The 17,648-nt window shown below is 38.1% G+C and overlaps 1 protein-coding gene across 4 annotated transcripts in view; it reads left to right on the top strand.

The window, feature by feature from the left end:
- Positions 1 to 17,648, top strand: part of PKNOX1 (PBX/knotted 1 homeobox 1) — a 168,560-nt gene that overhangs the window by 118,780 nt on the left and 32,132 nt on the right. For all 4 annotated transcript variants that reach the window (XM_043992726.1, XM_043992728.1, XM_043992727.1 and 1 more), the window contains 4 exons: positions 803 to 974; positions 7,991 to 8,161; positions 11,517 to 11,616; positions 13,264 to 13,361. In XM_043992726.1, the coding sequence (XP_043848661.1) occupies positions 803 to 974; positions 7,991 to 8,161; positions 11,517 to 11,616; positions 13,264 to 13,361 (541 nt within the window). The remainder of the gene's footprint in view (positions 1 to 802; positions 975 to 7,990; positions 8,162 to 11,516; positions 11,617 to 13,263; positions 13,362 to 17,648) is intronic.

The raw sequence follows: 17,648 nt of genomic DNA, 5'->3' as shown, positions 1-17,648 counted from the left end.
CAGTGGATAAAGCACTGGCCCTGGATTCAGGAGGACCTGAGTTCAAATTCGACTTCAGACACTTAACACTTACTAGCTGTGTGACCCTGGACAAATCACTTAACCTTCATTGCCCTGCGCAAAAAAATAAATAAATATAAATATATATATATATATATGTATATGGGGAGGGAGGAGGAAAATGCAATGAGAAATGCAGTTGATGCAATGATAAAAGATATCAATAAACATTTTTTTTTTTAAAGAAAGACTTAAGAACCTTGATGCAATTGTGACAGAAGACTGATGACTTCCAGTTCGGGGTAGAGTAGTGCTAGACGAGATGTATAGCACAAGGAGGATGTTTTCAGGCAAAGCTGATATGTAGATTCCTTTGGCTTAGTTATACTTACTTGTACCCAGGAAGAGCTTCTATTTGGGAGGGGCAGTGGACAGTTGTTGGGTAGTGAAAGGAACACAGATGAGTAGCTTTCTTATTATTTTGTTAAATTTAACATATGCTTTTTAAAAAGCTACATAATCTCAGTTTTATATATAATCCTCATTTCTGTTCTTTTCATATTGAAATGTTCCTTTGCTGTTATGTATTTGGTTTCTAACAAAAAGTTCTTAAAAAATAAAAATAAATAAAAAACGAAGTTAATGTTTATATAATATAGCTTTTACAAATTTACTTATAAATTATGTATCATAATTCTATAAACCAGTTTAACCTTTTAAGACTCATTGGTTTCTGTGAGTATTTCTAATATTTTTAAAGTTTAAAATGAAATATGAAAATTTATTCCTTTTTTTTCTTCAGACATCCACTCTTTCCATTATTAGCATTGTTGTTTGAAAAATGTGAACAATCTACACAAGGCTCAGAGGGCACAACTTCTGCCAGTTTTGATGTAGATATTGAAAATTTTGTTAGGAAGCAAGAAAAGGAAGGAAAACCTTTTTTTTGTGAAGATCCAGAAACTGATAATTTGGTAAGTAAAAATTAATATAGCAAGTCAATGTTTTTATATAGCAATTTTTGTTTGTTTGTTTTTGTTTTTGTTTATTTTTGTTTTTTCAGGGCAATGGGGGTTAAGTGACCTGCCCAGGGTCACACAGCTAGTAAGTGTCAAGTGTCTGAGGCCAGATTTGAACTCAGGTCCTCCTGAATCTAGGGCTGGTGCTTTATCCACTGTGCCACCTAACTGCCCCCTCACTCTCTTTTCTGGATATCTGTAGTATGACTTACTGCTTCATCATTCAACTGCAACTGCTCTCTCCGAAGTTACTAGTGATCTATTAATTGACAAATCTGCTGCTCTTTACTCAATCCTCCTTCTTCTTGACCACTCTATAGCCTTTGACGTTGAAGATCACTCTCTTCTCCTTGATATTCTTTCCTCTGCAGGTTTTTGTGACATTGCTCTCTACTACCTAACCACTCCTCAGTCTCCTTAACTGAATCTCTCTCCAGGTCACACCTGTTAACCTTGGGTGTCCCACAGGCCTTTGTCATGGGCCTTCTTATTCCTCTATACTATTTCAGTTTGTGATCTAATCAGTTACCATGAATTCACTTATCCTCTCTTTGTGGGTAATTCTCAGAACAATTCATCTAGTCCCATTCTTTATCTTGACCTCCATTCTCACATCTCTAACTGCCCATAGTCATCTGGAGCTGGATGTCACATAAGTATCTTAAATTCAACATGTCCAGTATTTAAACTCATTAGCTTTCCCCCCAAACCCTTCCTTCTTCCTAAATTTTATTTTGCTGTTAAGGGTGCCACTATCCTTCCAGTCACTCAGGCTCATAGCCTAAGTGTCCTCCTCATCTCCTCACTGTATTTCACCCCCCATGTCCAGTCTGTTACCAAGACCTGCCATTTCTACCTTTACACCATCTCTTCTATATGCTTCCTTCTCTCCTCTGACACTGCCACCACGCTGGTATAGATATCACGTGGATAGTCGTAGCCTTCTGGTTGATCTCTCTGTCTCAAGTCTCTCTTCACTGCAGTCCATTTTCCATTCATCTGCCAGAGTAATTTTCCTAATGTACAAGTCTAACCGTGTTTTCTTCCCCACCCCACTACACAGTAGACTTTAATGGTTTCCTGTTACTTCCAGGATCTAATATAAAACTTGGCTTTTAAAGCCCTTCATATCATTTCTACCTTTCCAGTCTTCTTAGCACTTTCCTTCCTCCACACACTCTACAATCCAGTTCCCTTGGTCACTTTTATGTTCCTTTCACAAGACTCTGCATCTCTGGACTCCATGCCTTTTTGTTGTCTGTCCCCCATGCCTCATTGTCTCCACTTCCTGACTTCCTTAACTTCTTTCAAGTCTTCTGTAAAAAATCACCTCTCAGCATTAATTGACTTCTTTGCAAATTTCCACCCATTGCGTGTGTTTTTTACTTTGGGAATCAAATAGACAAAGTTTAATCCCTTTTTGACATAACAAAAAAATATGCCCTCTAATATACAGTGCATATTGTTACCTCCCTTTTCACCTGCCCTGTTTCTTTTGCATGACTCTTTAGTCATAGATTTCATCCTGCCAAAATCTCAGTGAGGTCAGATTTGCTGCATTGTGTCATAATCTCTGATTTTTCTTGCTTGTTGTCTAATGTTTAGGGGTTTGTGTAGAGGCATTTTTTTTTTTTTTTGCAGGACAATGAGGGTTAAGTGATTTGTCCAGGTCACACAGCTAGTAAGTGTCAAGTGTCTAAGGTCAGATTTGAACTCAGGTCCTCCTGAAGCCAGGGCCGGTGCTCAATCCACTGTGCCACCTAGCTGCCCCCTGTGTAGAGGCATTTTGAGGCCAGGGACTTTAGTAATTATTGGGATTCATCTTCGGAATGTCTCAACTTCTATTGATTCTAGCTATGGTATCAACCTCTGAAGAATATATAGAGGCAATCTTTTTGCTTTCACCTTTTTTTTTAAGTGAGGCAATTGGGGTTAAGTGACTTTTACAGGGTCACACAGCTAGTAAGTGTATATTAAGCGTCTGAGGCCGGATTTGAACTCAGGTACTCCTGACTCCAGGGCCGGTGCTCTATCCACTGCGCCACCTAGCTGCCCCTTTCACCTCCTTTTTTAAAGTTCTTTGGACTAGATTTGTAAGGTTTCAGGAAAATACGTTATTATAAGCCTTGTCAGATATATTCCATCTCTGGCCAGGAATCCATCATCCCCACATTTCAAACTATGGTCCAGGAGTCTATGTCACTTTCTTGGACTCTTCCCAAAAAAGTTTTTCTTTTCTGTTTCCTTTTCCTTCAGTGGGCAATGGTGAAGCAAGAAAAACCTGTTCCTCTGTGTTTGTCCACAACTTGGTGATCTCTAACTGCACTTTTTAGGTTTCTTTTGGGAGTGTCATATATGTCCAGCTAACATCAGAAGCATAGGTAGTTGTCATGCATTTTGATAAGTCTTTCAAGGTTCTCTGTTATGTCTTGGTTACATGCCACTGCTAGATATTAACCTTCCTATTTTTATCAAGTCAACAAATAGCCTTGGTACTCCTGAGCAGGAAATTACCAGCTACTGTTACCTTCTTTCCTTTCTCTAACCTTTACCAAATAGTTTCTCAGCTGTTAACTTCTTCACTTGCAATATAGTATTCTTGGAAAAACAAGCAGCTGCTTCCTCTTTGAAGCATCCAGCTTCCCATTTTTAAGAGGAGCTTCAAATCTGTGTTTGAATTCCAAGTTTAGAGTTGTCCTTTTCCTTCTGTTTTTTCATCCACTCACCAAACTCCTGACAAATGTTGTCTTCTGTCTTCTACCATAAATCCCTTTTCCCCCATTTGAATCTTTGCTTCTATTTTCTTTATTCTCCTTTACAGGCTTGGAGGGTGTCAAAACAGTCTTGAGTCCCTTTACCTTCTCCTCCAAGAGGGAGATTACCTACATTTGGAACCCAGATAACACTCACTCAACTTCGGTATCAAATCATTATATAATTTTTCTTTTCCATACTGGTTGAAATTTTCATCCTTGTCTTTTTAAAAAAAACTAGTTTTGGGTGTTTATACCTCAAGGGTAAGCACATGGTGAAGTTTTTATAGCTAGTTATCACCTCTTAATAACTTAACAGACCCACTTATCTTTTTTTCCAATTCTCAGCACCAACTCCATAGTTGCACCTTACCTTTTATCAACTTCCTATTTATTTCATCTAGTTTTAGGGAGCCAGTTTACTCAGTGGATAGAGCATGAAACTTGGAGTAAAAAAAGACCTACATTCATATTCTGCCTCAGACAGTAGTTATGTAACCCTGGCCAAATCATATCTCAGTTTCCTCATCTGTAAATAGACATAATAATAGCACTTACATCACAAGCTTGTGCGCGGATCAAATGAGATAACATATATCTGCACTTTGCAAACCTTGAAGGGCTATATAAATGCTAGCCATCATCATCATCATTTCATCAAGTTGCCCAACTTAATAGTCCATTTTAGCAATTTCTTTTCCCTATAATTATTCCTCTTATAATTTCTTATTTATCTCATGTAGTGTTGATAGCATTGTTTTACTAAACTAAGCTGGTTCCCCTTCAAGAGCACAAAGAGGTCATCCTCATGATTTTGTTGATCCTAGGAACTAAGCCTTGAACCATTAGTATCACTTTGTTTTGTCCTAAGGCATAAAAAGTCCAACCTTTAGACAGCTGGGAATCATGGGGTTTGATGGTCTTCTCACTGCCATGTGGTATGTCTTTCTAACTCAGCATTGCTGCTACAGGGAATGGGGGGTAGAGTGAGAGAGGAGAGCAGTAACCTCTACCTTGAGCAACTTTTCTTCCTTATTGATCCTTTTTTATGGTTGACTGAGCTTCACTTTACCAAATATTTTATAGCTCATGAGTGTCTCACTAAATTCCATTGCCTAGCCTGAACCACTGACCTGGCCTGAGAAGACCTAGCTCATAACACCTAGTTTTGCAAAACCACCTTTTCTTTTTCTTTCTTGATTTTCCCTTCATGTTCTACTCTGTAATCCCCCTTGATATTCTTTGATCATTTTGTGGTCTTTCTAATTATCCTTGACCCTTCTCTTTTTTCAACCTAGAATATATATATGAACCAACATTTGTATTTTAGAGAATATATGCCTTCAAGTTTTTCTCTACTGGATTCAAATTTTACCTCCACAAATTCAGTTTCTGACAGACAATTTTCTCCCTCACCAGCCCTTTGGTTCTCTTTATTATCCATCTTCCTTAGTATGTATCTTGAATGGTGGGCAGAGACATTGGAAATTTGGAGTTGACTAAAGTGCATTAAATGTGGAGTATTTGTTTCTTTTTTGACTCATTTCAGTCTCTACCTGTCTCAGAACTGGGTGGGGTTTGATGGGGATGAGGTTTGATAGCCTCTTTCCTGACCCCTTACATGAATTCAGATAGTTTCAAAGACAAACCATGACAGGTCTACCATAAAAAGTTAGGGTCAGAGTAGCTCACACACACAAACAAACAGGTATATGAGAGTGCTACAAGTAGGGCACATGTGTGGTAACATCCAAGAATAAAGGATACTGCCTTGGTTAAACTACTCTGGTTAGGGTCATAATGCTATAGCAAACTCTGTGTATTCTCCTGTAGTCAAGGTATCACTTTACTAAAATCTTCTCTGCCTCTTTGGGGAATTAGGACTTGGAGGTAATCTCTGGCCAGTGTTGTGACCAGACTTGTGGGCCTGGACCTTGTGGTGGGACCAAGTAAGTCTCAGGTCTAAACCATCAGGTCCATGTCTTATATAATGCCAATTTTTTGTAATTCACTGAGGGGCTCTTAATGCAAATAGGTGACCCGAAGCAGGAGTGGCACCAGGAACATTAGAGCTATAGCAAACATGATGACATTTTCTGCATAGTTACCAGTCCTCATCACAGGTCATCCTGAAGACAGTGCAAGAATTTCTTTGCATTGTTAGTCCCTACCAAAGGATTCATGAAGTCCTGGCATCTTGAATTTCATGCTATCATCACTTTGTGTTCCACTTCCATGTTTATAGATTCTGAAATGTTTTATTGGTCCATAACCTTCTGTCATTTCGTCTTTCCTGTACCTTACTAGTTCTAGCATTGTTTCTCATTCTCACCTTGACCACCAAACTTTTTGCCCCTTAGTTCTTTCTGAGACTTCACTCTTTCTTCTCCCACTTGAAACCTTTATAAACCAGTTTAATTCTATTCTCTACTCTCAAGTCCCTTGTTCCCTTATTCTGTTGCCATTTTCAAACCTGCCAAACCCCATCTTTGGATTACTTCCACTACCCATTGCCTTTGCATGTATTGCTAAATGAAGCTAGAGAAAACCATGAAACTGCGCTTACTGGATATACTACAAATTTATATTACATAATCTCAACTCAGTCTTTACTGCAGCTAGGCAATCATTTTACACCTCCGTGATTAATTCCCTATTCTACTCACCACAGTAACTTTTCCAAACCTTCTCATCCCTTTTCAAACATCCAATGGCACAACCAACCCCAACTCTTTCAGTTGAAGATCTCTCCTCATACGTCATTTAAAAAGTTAAGGCCATTCACCAAGAGTTCCCTCATCACATCACTCAGATATCTTCTTTTATTTTTTTTAATATGTTATTGTTTCCCAGTTACATGTAAAAACAATTTTTGACATTCATTTTAAAGCTCCTTTTTTTTTTTCGTGAGGCAATTGGGGTTAAGTGACTTGCCCAGGGTCACACAGCTAGTAAGTGTTAAGTGTTTGAGGCCGGATTTGAACTTAGGTCCTCCTGAATTCAGGGCCGGTGCTCTATCCACTGCACCACCTAGCTGCCCCTTGACATTCATTTTTTAAAAATGTCGAGTTCCAAATTCTCTTCTTCCCTTTCTCTCCTCCCACCTCCCTGAGATGGTAAGCAATTTGGTTTAAGTTATACATGTGCAATCATATAAAACACTTCTGTATACCCCACAAAAAAACAAAGTGAAAAATAGTATGCTTCAATATGCATTCAGACTCCATCAGTTCTTTCTCTGGAGATGGATAGCATTTTTCATCATGAGTCCTTTGGAATTATCTTGGATCATTGTATTAATCAGAATAGCTAAGTCATTTACAGTTGATCATAATACAATATCACTGTTACCATATACAATGTTCTCCTGGTTCTGTGCATTTCACTTTGCATCAGTTCATGTAAGTCATTCCAGGTTTTTCTAAAAGCATCCTATTCATCATTTCTTATCACACAATGATTCCATCATTGTTTCTGTCCAATAAAAGATGTAAGTTTAAGGATTGATTTATATTTTCAAATAATGTATTCCTTTGTTGTTGTTGTTCAGTCTGTTCAATTCTTCATGACCCCATTTGAGGTTTTCTTGGCAAAGATACTGGAGTGGTTGCCAATTCCTTCTTCTGCTCATTTTGCAGATGAAGAATGAGGCAAAAAGGGTTTACGTGACTTGCCCAGGGTCACACAGCTAGTAAGTGTTTGAAGCCAGATTTGAATTCAGGAAGAGGAGTCTTCCTGACTGCAGGCCTGGTGCTCCCTCCACTGCACGATCTAGCTGCCCCTAGACAACAGTAGGGGCTCAATAACATTTGTTAATTGACTGTTCCTTACATCAAGCTAGTACAGTAAGTGCAGGAAATTTTATTATTCCTATTATACAAATGAGGAAACAAGTATAGAGTCATTGTGAATTCCCTATAGTCAGACTTCTTGTAAACCACAAGGCCAGTGTTCAGACCCAGGTTTTCTGACTATGCAGTGAGTGCTCTTACTGGGGCAGAAGTGTAGTACAGTGAAAATAAAGTGCTGCATTTAATTCATCCTGCCTCTGCCATTTGTTACCAGCGTGACCTTAGGCAAGTCCCTTAACCTCGAGAGGCTTCAGTTTTCTCATTTGTAAAATGAAGGGTTGAACTAGATGACCTCTAAGGTCCTTCCAACTATAAGGTCATGATCCTCTAACTCATATTTCTGATTTTTTTTTTTTTTTGCTTGTAGATGGTAAAAGCAATTCAGGTTCTACGTATACATCTACTTGAGCTTGAAAAGGTTAATGAACTTTGCAAAGATTTCTGCAGTCGTTATATTGCTTGTCTGAAAACTAAAATGAACAGTGAAACTCTGTTGAGTGGAGAACCAGGAAGTCCTTATTCCCCTGTGCAGCCCCAGGTACAGTTAAAGCTAATTTTCATGGGATTTCACAATGACTTGTACCAGTTAGATGCGATATAGGAGGAATCCTTATGGTTTATTTACTTGAGATACCACTATATTTCTGACTTCACATTATTTTTGGAAGAATAAAGTAGATTAGTTTACTGATATGCATCATTTGTTACAAAGATGTGTCTCATAGCATTAATAGCTTGTTTGAATATTCTTGACACCAAAGCATGTGAATGTTTTTATGACCGGAAAGAGAGACAAGTTCACTTAAGTACTTTTTAAAGCACTTCAATAATTGTCTGCAAGATGGTCATCTTTGAAGTCAAACAATTGAAATGGATTTGAAGTAATAAGTAATAAGAATTGTAATTCTTTTGATAGACTGAAGATCTCTAAAGTAATCTATTGTAATATTAAGATCAAGGAAACAGTTTATGCAAAAGGCTACTATAGCTTGTGTCAATAATTAGTTTTATAAAAAGGTAACCTGGAAAAATAAGGGCACTAGAGGTCATTCAAGTTTTATATCTTGAACTCAAAGCAAAAGACAAGAAATTCAACTAATACTTGGGATTTAGGACATGGAAAAAACAAAGCAAAACAAACTAGGCCATGCCTTAGTGCGGATAGAAATTCAGCTTCATGTCCCAAAAAGTTTATAGCAATAATTGGTTATAGTAACTTTAAATCATCAAAGAAAGGATTAGTTTGTGTGTGTGTGTGTGTAACTATAATAATATGGACCTTTCTGTCAGCAGGAGTTGGGGGTGGGGAAAGGTTGGAATTTTAAAGGGTTAAACTTTACATTATTCAGGATACTTTTTATTCCTCAAGAATACTAGATAAGGCTTTAACATGATTTCTAATAATAAGATTTTATATTTTCCGAAAAATCTGAAGTAAAAAGTAGTAGATTTTACTCAGAGAATACCAGTTTACTTGCTATTTTTCTTCCATAGTTGCTGGACTCTCCTCATTATAGACACAAGTAAGCTCAGCAGTATCATTCTGGTTATGCAGACTGAGAGCTCTCCACAAACTCAAGGGTGGCCACAAGTTGCCTCCAAAATATCTTGAGACAGTGTCTTTCAAATAGGGAGTCCTTGCCAAGCCTAGGGCAAGGATAATTTTTGGACTATTTTGGGCATTCTGATCCATTTTAGAGGACTTCTGGTTGATTTGACTCATTTCTAAGAACTCTTGAACAGTTCAGATTTGCTAGAGTATCAGAAACTTTTCTGACATTATGTAGTCCCTAAATCTCTAAGGCTAGAAATGGATTCTCTCTAATACATGAAATGGTTCTTCTGGGCCTTTTCTGGTCCAAATCTGTACCCCAAGGAAATATTTGGGGACTTTTATAGTATGACATTAGTACTTGGGATCCTGGGACTCAAATATATTATGTTGGGATCCCTAAAGGGCATAATAATATTAGTAAGAAAAGGGTCATAAAAATTTTAATTGATCCTTAAGTCAATTTTTTTTTTGAGGCAATTGGGGTTAAGTGACTTAACCAGGGTCACACAGCTAGTAAATGTCAAGTGTCTGAGGTCAAATTTGTACTCAGGTCCTCCTGACTTCAGTGCTGGTGCTCTATCCACTGTGCTACCTAGCTGCCCCCTAAGCTAATTCTTTACTTCTAATGTTTGAAAATTAGTTTTATGAGAAGAAAAACTGTTTCAGTTCTTTTTGTTATATGATTTTAGACCACAAAAATCTCTCCTCTCTGGACCACCATTTGTAAGATGATTTATTAAGAAGTATATGGAAGGGGGGGGGCAGCTAGGTGGTGCAGTGGATAGAGCAGCAGCACTGGATTCAGGAGGACCTGAGTTCAAATCCGGCCTCAGACATTTGACACTTACTGGCTCTGTGACCCTGGGCAAGTCACTTAACCCCAATTGCCTCACCAAAAAAAAAAAAAAAAAAGAAGAAGTATACGGCCCCCAATTTTTTTTCCAATCTTAATAGTATTTTATTTTTTCCCAGTTAGCATGTAAAGATAGATGTTTGTTTTTATAACATTTTGAGTTCCAAATTTTTCTGCTTTCCTCCTTTTTCTCCCCGCTTCCCAAGACAGAAATCCAATATAAAGTTATAAATGTAAGATCACATGAAATATATTTCTACATTAGTCATGTGAAAGAAGCCTAATCTTTTTTTAACATGATGACCTATAACCAGGCATTTGATGTATTCGTGGTTATTATATACTTAAAATATAGTAAAAGCGATTAAACTTAAGATTTACATTAGAGTTAAGTTTAGTCAGTTAAGTTTTCATTTCAGCTTTTAAAATTCAATTCACCAGACAAATATCTATGGCAACATTTACTGTGTGACCTTTTTACAGTGCTACGTGGTTTTGTTGGGGGTTTTTTCAGTGTATGAATGCTCCTATGATTTTGTTTCCCTGTCAAAAATATATATATTCTTCAGGTCTTATTAACCCATTACTAATATTAATCCAGTCTCTTTGAATGTGATATATTTGGACATCTTCTAAGACTAGCTATGCTTCGCCTTTTATATGACAAAGATTGTATTTTGTTCTTATGATGACTTAGCTTGTGGTTTTTCTGTTCAATATTTAAAGTTCTTTGCACTGGAAATGTCTCAAGGATACAAAGTGTGATGACTCTGCAAATAACTTTTAAAACAAGCAAAAAGGAATTTTTTAAAGAGTGCTAAGCTTTTTAAATGTACCTTTGGCAACCCAAATACTCACTGCAATTAGGGAAATTGCTCAGAATCTTTTTTAAATTCTTTAGGAATTGTTTTCAATTTGGAATTGCTTTTCATTTTAGAATATCCTCAGTAATAGAGTAGTAGAAAATCTTTTTATGTTGAAGGTTGACTTGGTTTTCAGAAATATCCCCAAACTTTGGAAGGAGGATATTGAGGAAATAGAGGCAGGGATGGATCCCTAGAATAATAGATTTTTTTTTTGTACAGCTCCTGAAATGTGAATAATGACTATTTTAGAAAAGGAATTTGTGTATTTTTTAGATAAATACATATATATAATAATCTCATTGCTTTTTAAACCTCATATGAAAGTAGTTCAAGCTATTTTCATATTAATAATTATCTTTCAATTGCTGCAAAATTGAGTGCTTTTGAGAAGGGTAATAGGAAACCACATTAAAAACTATATTTCATAATCAGTAAATTTTAAATCTGTTATGTAATGATGTTTATGTTATTTGCTTTATAATTTTTATTAACAAGTTTATTAATGTTTGCTTTAATAAATGCCTCTTTTCATTGTTGATCACATGAATATGCTGATTTTTTAATCATGGAATCTTCTTTGTATTGAATAATAATTCCATTTTTACCTCATAACTTTTAGCAAATTCAAAGTGCCATCACAGGCACACTCAGTCCCCAAGGAATAGTGGTGCCAGCATCAGCATTGCAACAAGGAAATGTAACCATGGCAACAGTGGCAGGTATGACATTAAGAAAAAGTGAATGAGGGGGGCATCTAGGTGGTACAGTGGATAAAGCACCGGCCTTGGAATCAGAAGGACCTGAGTTCAAATCCGGCCTGAGACACTTGACACTAGCTGTGTGACCCTGGGCAAGTCACTTAACCCCAATTGCCCAGCCAAAAAACAAAAACAAAAGTGAATGGGTTTTATTTCATTTGATTGGGCGTTTTAATATTATGTACCAAAGAAATAAATGCATTTTAATAGCTTTTTATTTGTTACTTCCAGATGCAGCATGACCGAAATGAATGCTTGACTCTTGTCCTTGTTGTCTATCAAAATGTTATATAGCAAAAACCTCTCCACTATTTTCATATAATTTAGTTCCTAGAGGAACAGTATAAGCTGACTTCAGAGTCAGGAAGACTCTTGAATTCAGTCTTTCCTCTTATTTACTGACTTTGTGACTTTGGGAAAATCAATCTTTCAGAGTCACTAAAGAACTCAGTTACATTTCTACACTGATAGAGGGAGTTTCCTTATTTGGAGTTCTTTATACCAGTGAAATAACAATAACAATAAAAAGGGTTTCTATTTGTATTATTCTACTGATATCTGAAATTCAAATACGAAATGAATTGCTGCCACTTCATAGAAAATACAATTAATTAAAATGCATGGTTCTAACATTAAGACTACAATAGCAAAGCCAAAATAGATACAGAAAAGCTGACTTATTCTAGGTTTCAGGATTTGAAGTATTGATTACAACCAACCTGTGTTCCTTCATCTAAGACTATAGTGACTGTGATTTTCTACTTTTACATTCAATAGGTTGACTGATAGCCATAGACTTATTTTGAGACTTGCTTTGTTGCAGCAGCACTTATTTCTCAAGATAGTAAGAATAGAATAGGTAAAGAAAGAAGTTGGAAAGAAGAAAAATTTTGGGAGAAGAGCAATTAGGATCAAACAGGAAACAAATTCGCCTAGAGTCTCTCTAGTCATTGGCAAGATAGTCATTTTCATATCCTCAGCCAATCAGAGACAGTGGAGAGAGCCCTGTTTTCAGAATTAGATTTAGTTCCAGTCTTAGCCCTGCTTCTTACTGACTGTGTGGTCTTGGGTAACTCACTTCAGCTCCTAAAATGTATAGGAAGGTGGGGCAGCTAGGTGGCACAGTGGATAGAGCACCGGCCCTGGATTCAGGAGGACCTTAACCTTAATTAATAACTCACTTAACCCCAATTGCCTAAAAAAAAAAAAAACGTATAGGAAGGAATGATCTCTCATGGAGTACTCAGGTTGTGCAGGGTTTTGTTTTTAAAGTCATAAGAGAAACAAGACTCACCTTCAACCTCCTCTGTTCCCAGGTTTGTGTTATTTGAATATTTGAAATATTTTTTATTTTCAAGGAATTCCAAAACACCTTTTTTGGTGTTTCCTGGAGTTTCTGTGGAAAAAGTTATGTGATCAGGGTTTACCCTTCTACCTATAGTAAGTACTTAATAAATAATTTTGTTAAATTACTTAATTTTAATTTTTTAAGTGCTCTGTTACCTAGCAATTTGTTGATATATTAATATTGATCCATATTAAAAAGCTACTAAACAGGCAAAGCAAATATTATAAAGGTACGAACTTAACATTTTTTTCTTTTTTAAGGTGGCACAGTATATCAGCCTGTTACAGTGGTCACTCCACAAGGTCAAGTTGTGACACAGGCATTGTCACCTGGAACCATTCGGATCCAGAATTCGCAGGTGGGTTTAATTCTCATGAAAGAATGTGAAGGTTGGTTTGGGTTTTGGCTGGTGTAAGTGGAATGACCAAGTATTTAAGCAGTACTTTTGTGATTAGTATTAAATCTGAATTTCATCTAAGTAATCTCTGTTGTAAATGTTAGTTGGACAGTCTAGCTGATGAGATTTCAGTTCATGCAGCCTGGAACTTTAAAGGGCTGCTGTGACACTCCAGAGAGCTTGCTTTTAAAGCAGTCGCTAGTATACAAGAGAACTGAACAGACTCGATAGTCAACAAATGTTTTTACTTTGACTACTTTCTCTTAACTTTAAGGAAGTATTGATAATGGAAAGCTACTTTATAATGAAGTGATATTATTGAATAGTTTTTAGTTTTGATAAAGATTAAATCAGAAGGGTCAGCTAGGTGGTGCAGTGCATAGAGTCAGGAGGACCTGAGTTCAAGTGTAGCCTCAGAGGCAGCTAGGTGATGCAGTGGATAGAGCACTGGCCCTGGATTCAGGAGGACCTGAGTTCAAATCCAGCCTCAGACACTTGACACTTACTAGCTGTGTGACCCTGGGCAAGTCACTTAACCCCAATTGCCTCACCAAAAAAGAAGAAGAAGAAGAAGAAGAAGAAGAAGAAGAAGAAGAAGAAGAAGAAGAAGAAGAAGAAGAAGAAGAAGATTAAATCAGAAACAAAGTTTGTAGTTTTTGGTCTTTTCTATTAGGAACATTTATTTTTTCTGTACAGAAGAGGCAGAATGGCATAACGTATGAAGGACTAGCCTTGGAGTCAAGAAGGCAGGCCTCAGACACAAATTGACTGTGTCATCTTGGGAAAGTAATACAATGTCTCAGTGTCCCACGTAACACTTAAGAATGTTAAGTTGCAGAGAAGATGCCAATCCACATGTCAGGAGAAATTCCTCCTGTGGTGTTCCCTGCACTGATGAAATTACAGATCCAATCTCCTCCCAAAATGTCTCATATAAGACATATGTCTGTAAACACACAGAGTAATTACTCTTGTTACAAGCTTCTTATTTTAAATTTCAGAGCTTTTGAATGTTTATATTTTACTATATATAAAATTCTCAGATTGATTAAGAAGCTAGTTTTAGGATAATGAGAAAGAACCCATAAGAGAAAAGTGACAACTAGAAATTATATTCCAAGAGTGGTTATAAAATATTTTTTGAATATGGAGTTCATAAGACAAAGCATATTCTCATTGTATTGAACAAAAACTTAAAATCAGGGGTCTCATATAGTAACTATCTCATAGTAACTTACTGTCACATTTAACTGACATCATTGGAGAAGGTATCCCACAGAGGAACATTTTTCAGGTGACTAAAACAATCATGTATTTTTCTGCCTTCTTAAATAGTGTACATTTAACTTTTTTTTTTTGGCCCCCTCACAGCTAAACTACCTAATTCTCTGTGGTCAGGGTCTATTATGCTTCTGTCCACTCTCAAGTCCTCCTTGGGTTTCAGGGGAAAGGTAAAGCTGAAGTTAAGGGAAGTATCCTGGGAGAAAAATGCCTGCATTTGGTGCTTTTTGTGTTTGCCCCACAGCTCCCAGTAAAGCAGGAGTAAAGATGAATCCCTATAAAGATGAAAACTTTGCCCTGTGGTTGTGCTGGGATTAGAGTGAGCAATAATATACCATCACCACCTTTCCTTTTGTCCCTGTGGTTGTAATTAAGGCAGTGTGAAGGGCTAGAGAGACCCTCCATTTAAGTCAGCTGGTGGTGATGGAGGGTTAAAACCACCACTGCAAAAAAGCCAGTCCATTTGGCAAAAGATATGGCCAGCCACTCAAGGTGGTCTTAGAAAACTTCCATTCCTGTGTTCGATAAGGCTTTGTACCTAAGAATGATAAGGCAAAGGAAAAGGCTGGGCAGGCGATCTTATGTGATTTGGCCCAATCTTGCATAGCTCTATAGATGAAGTGTGTATGGGGTTACCCTGAAAAAGTGTCAGTGGAAGAAACGGCAAAACAAAACCTATCATCCGATATAATACACTTGCTGGTTGTATACTGTGTGAGTCTCTCAGGGGATATGACTATCCTGGCGGCAGAGCTAGGGCTAAGAAAGCTGACAGCCTGGTATGTCTAGGGCACTTCATCACAGGATAAAGGGATGACATGATCCTGTGCCCTCTTGAATTCTGCCTTCATGACTAAAGCAAAGATTCACCAAATGAGAGAAGGCAATGATGAGAGTGAGGTTTTCCAGAGCATAATTCTATTCCCCTGAAGGAATATGGCAGGGAGGAATGGGGAAGTTTTAATGCTGACATTGACCCACCCAAGTACCTAAAACTCCAGGTTTCATCAACAAAGTTCTGCCATTAGTCTTACTCTCACAGGGGAGGCCTCCTTGATAGTCTAGCTTTTGAGCATCCAGGCATCTGACCACTTCTGAGGCCTATAGTGAGAGCCCAATAATCCATGTAATTGATAACTTGCTCCTTCCTGATTTTCAAAAAGGGTGGCCTCACCAGCTACTTAGACAGGCTAGAGTCTCCCCACTAGAACTACTTCTTAGGGACTCAGCTAGAAACTCGGCGGAGTGTACTAGAGAAGCAGTCTCACAGGGAATGTCTGTAGTGCCTGGAGCTGTTGGTGGAAAGGGAAAGGACAGTAAAGACGTCATTCTCAGGAGTACGTTCTCAGTCAGCAACCATTTTGTGGAAAGTGCTGGTGCTCCTGAGTCTGGCTTTGTTACATTCTTGAACATATCATTTGTACTTGACAGTAGAGACTTCCTGAGTACTGCCGATCCTCTTAGAGTCTTGCATAACCTTCTTTAGAATGAGAATATTTAGGTGCATCGAAAGAACACCTCCATGCGTTAGGCATTTCCTAGTTCCCAATGCCCAATAGCTAATTAGATGCCCAGTAGCATCAAAAAGGGGTCTCTCTAGGCAACCCCAGGAAAGCAGTGGCCCTAGAAACCCAAGGGCCATCAGTTTGAGGTCCTATAGGGATCTACCACAGGCTCCATTTTGAATTTAAATTGCAGTAACTTTCAGGGGTTTGAGACCCTTTTGATCATAAGGATCCAAGGGAAGGGCATGCTGAACAGTTTCCTTAATATCCTCTAGGACCCTGAATGAAGGTGGCTGATTTTCTGATGATCTTATAAATAAGGGGGAGAGCACCCAAATGGAGAACATGGGGTCTACTAAAACCTAAAAAGTCCCAAGTGTTAGGACTCCTTTTTGTATAGCATGGCAGCCAAGGACTGGAATTTACCCTAAACAGAAGTGAATGTGCGCTAGGTGTGCCCCTCCATGGCATTCCCCAGATTTTACCCATATGGAGGGCCCCTCTGTTTTCCGAGGCTTGTTTGATTTTTCCATCCACAAGAGCAAAGTTGGGGAACTACTTCACAAATGACAGTGGGAGGGAGTAGCTGCTGAGGCGTTTCCACCTAGCACATTATCGGTATAATGACTGAGGGAAACCATGGTAGAAAGGGCATGCTCTCTAAATCTTACTAGACAATATGGGGAGAATTTATGTTCTGCTGGGGGAACACTGTAAAAGTATATTTGGGGGGGCAGCTAGGTGGTGCAGTGGATAAAGCACTGGCTCTGGATTCAGGAAGACTGCCTGAATTCAAATCTGGTCTCAGACACTTGACACTTACTAGCTGTGTGACTCTGGGCAAGTCACTTAACCTCATTGCGCTGTAAAAAAAAAAAAAAAGACACAAAAGTATATTTAGACCCTACCAAGGTAAAAGTGGATTGTTCTTGACTGCTCTAGGTGATAGGAATAGGGATAAAAAAGTGTTTGACAAGTTAGTGACACTATCCCAGTCACCTGGGGACTGGTTGGCAGTCTCAGTAACTGCCACTGAATCAATGACTTTGAGGGGGACTGCACACTATTCACCTAATAAGGCCACCAACTCTAATCTGCTTCCCACACTAGCCAGATAGGGTTGTTGTAGGGGCGTGTAGTATGACAGAAACCTGCTCCCTTTTATGGTCTGCTGTGTGAGTGGAAATTTCAGCATTATCCCTGGGGATTGCAGTATTGCTCAGTGTTAGTGATGCAAAGGATAAAGAGGTTTCCACACAGCTTTCCTTTCTGTGTTGTGCTTGGCCAAACTGTAGTCTGAGCTTTGCAAGTTCTTGACCCGGTTTTGGGTCTGTGCAAGAGTAGACTGTTGCTGGACCCATCTTGTATAAGACAATTAGAAAGTTCTGTTGGCTTAGAGTGGAAGGGTTATCAGCTCCCTTTGGTGTAGGATTCCTACCTTGGTGAGCTGCAGATGAGCTCT

This window comes from Dromiciops gliroides, chromosome 3 (assembly GCF_019393635.1).
Source record: "Dromiciops gliroides isolate mDroGli1 chromosome 3, mDroGli1.pri, whole genome shotgun sequence".
In the NCBI taxonomy this organism is placed as follows: Eukaryota; Metazoa; Chordata; class Mammalia; order Microbiotheria; family Microbiotheriidae; genus Dromiciops; species Dromiciops gliroides.
This window is presented reverse-complemented; position numbering and strand designations above follow the sequence as displayed.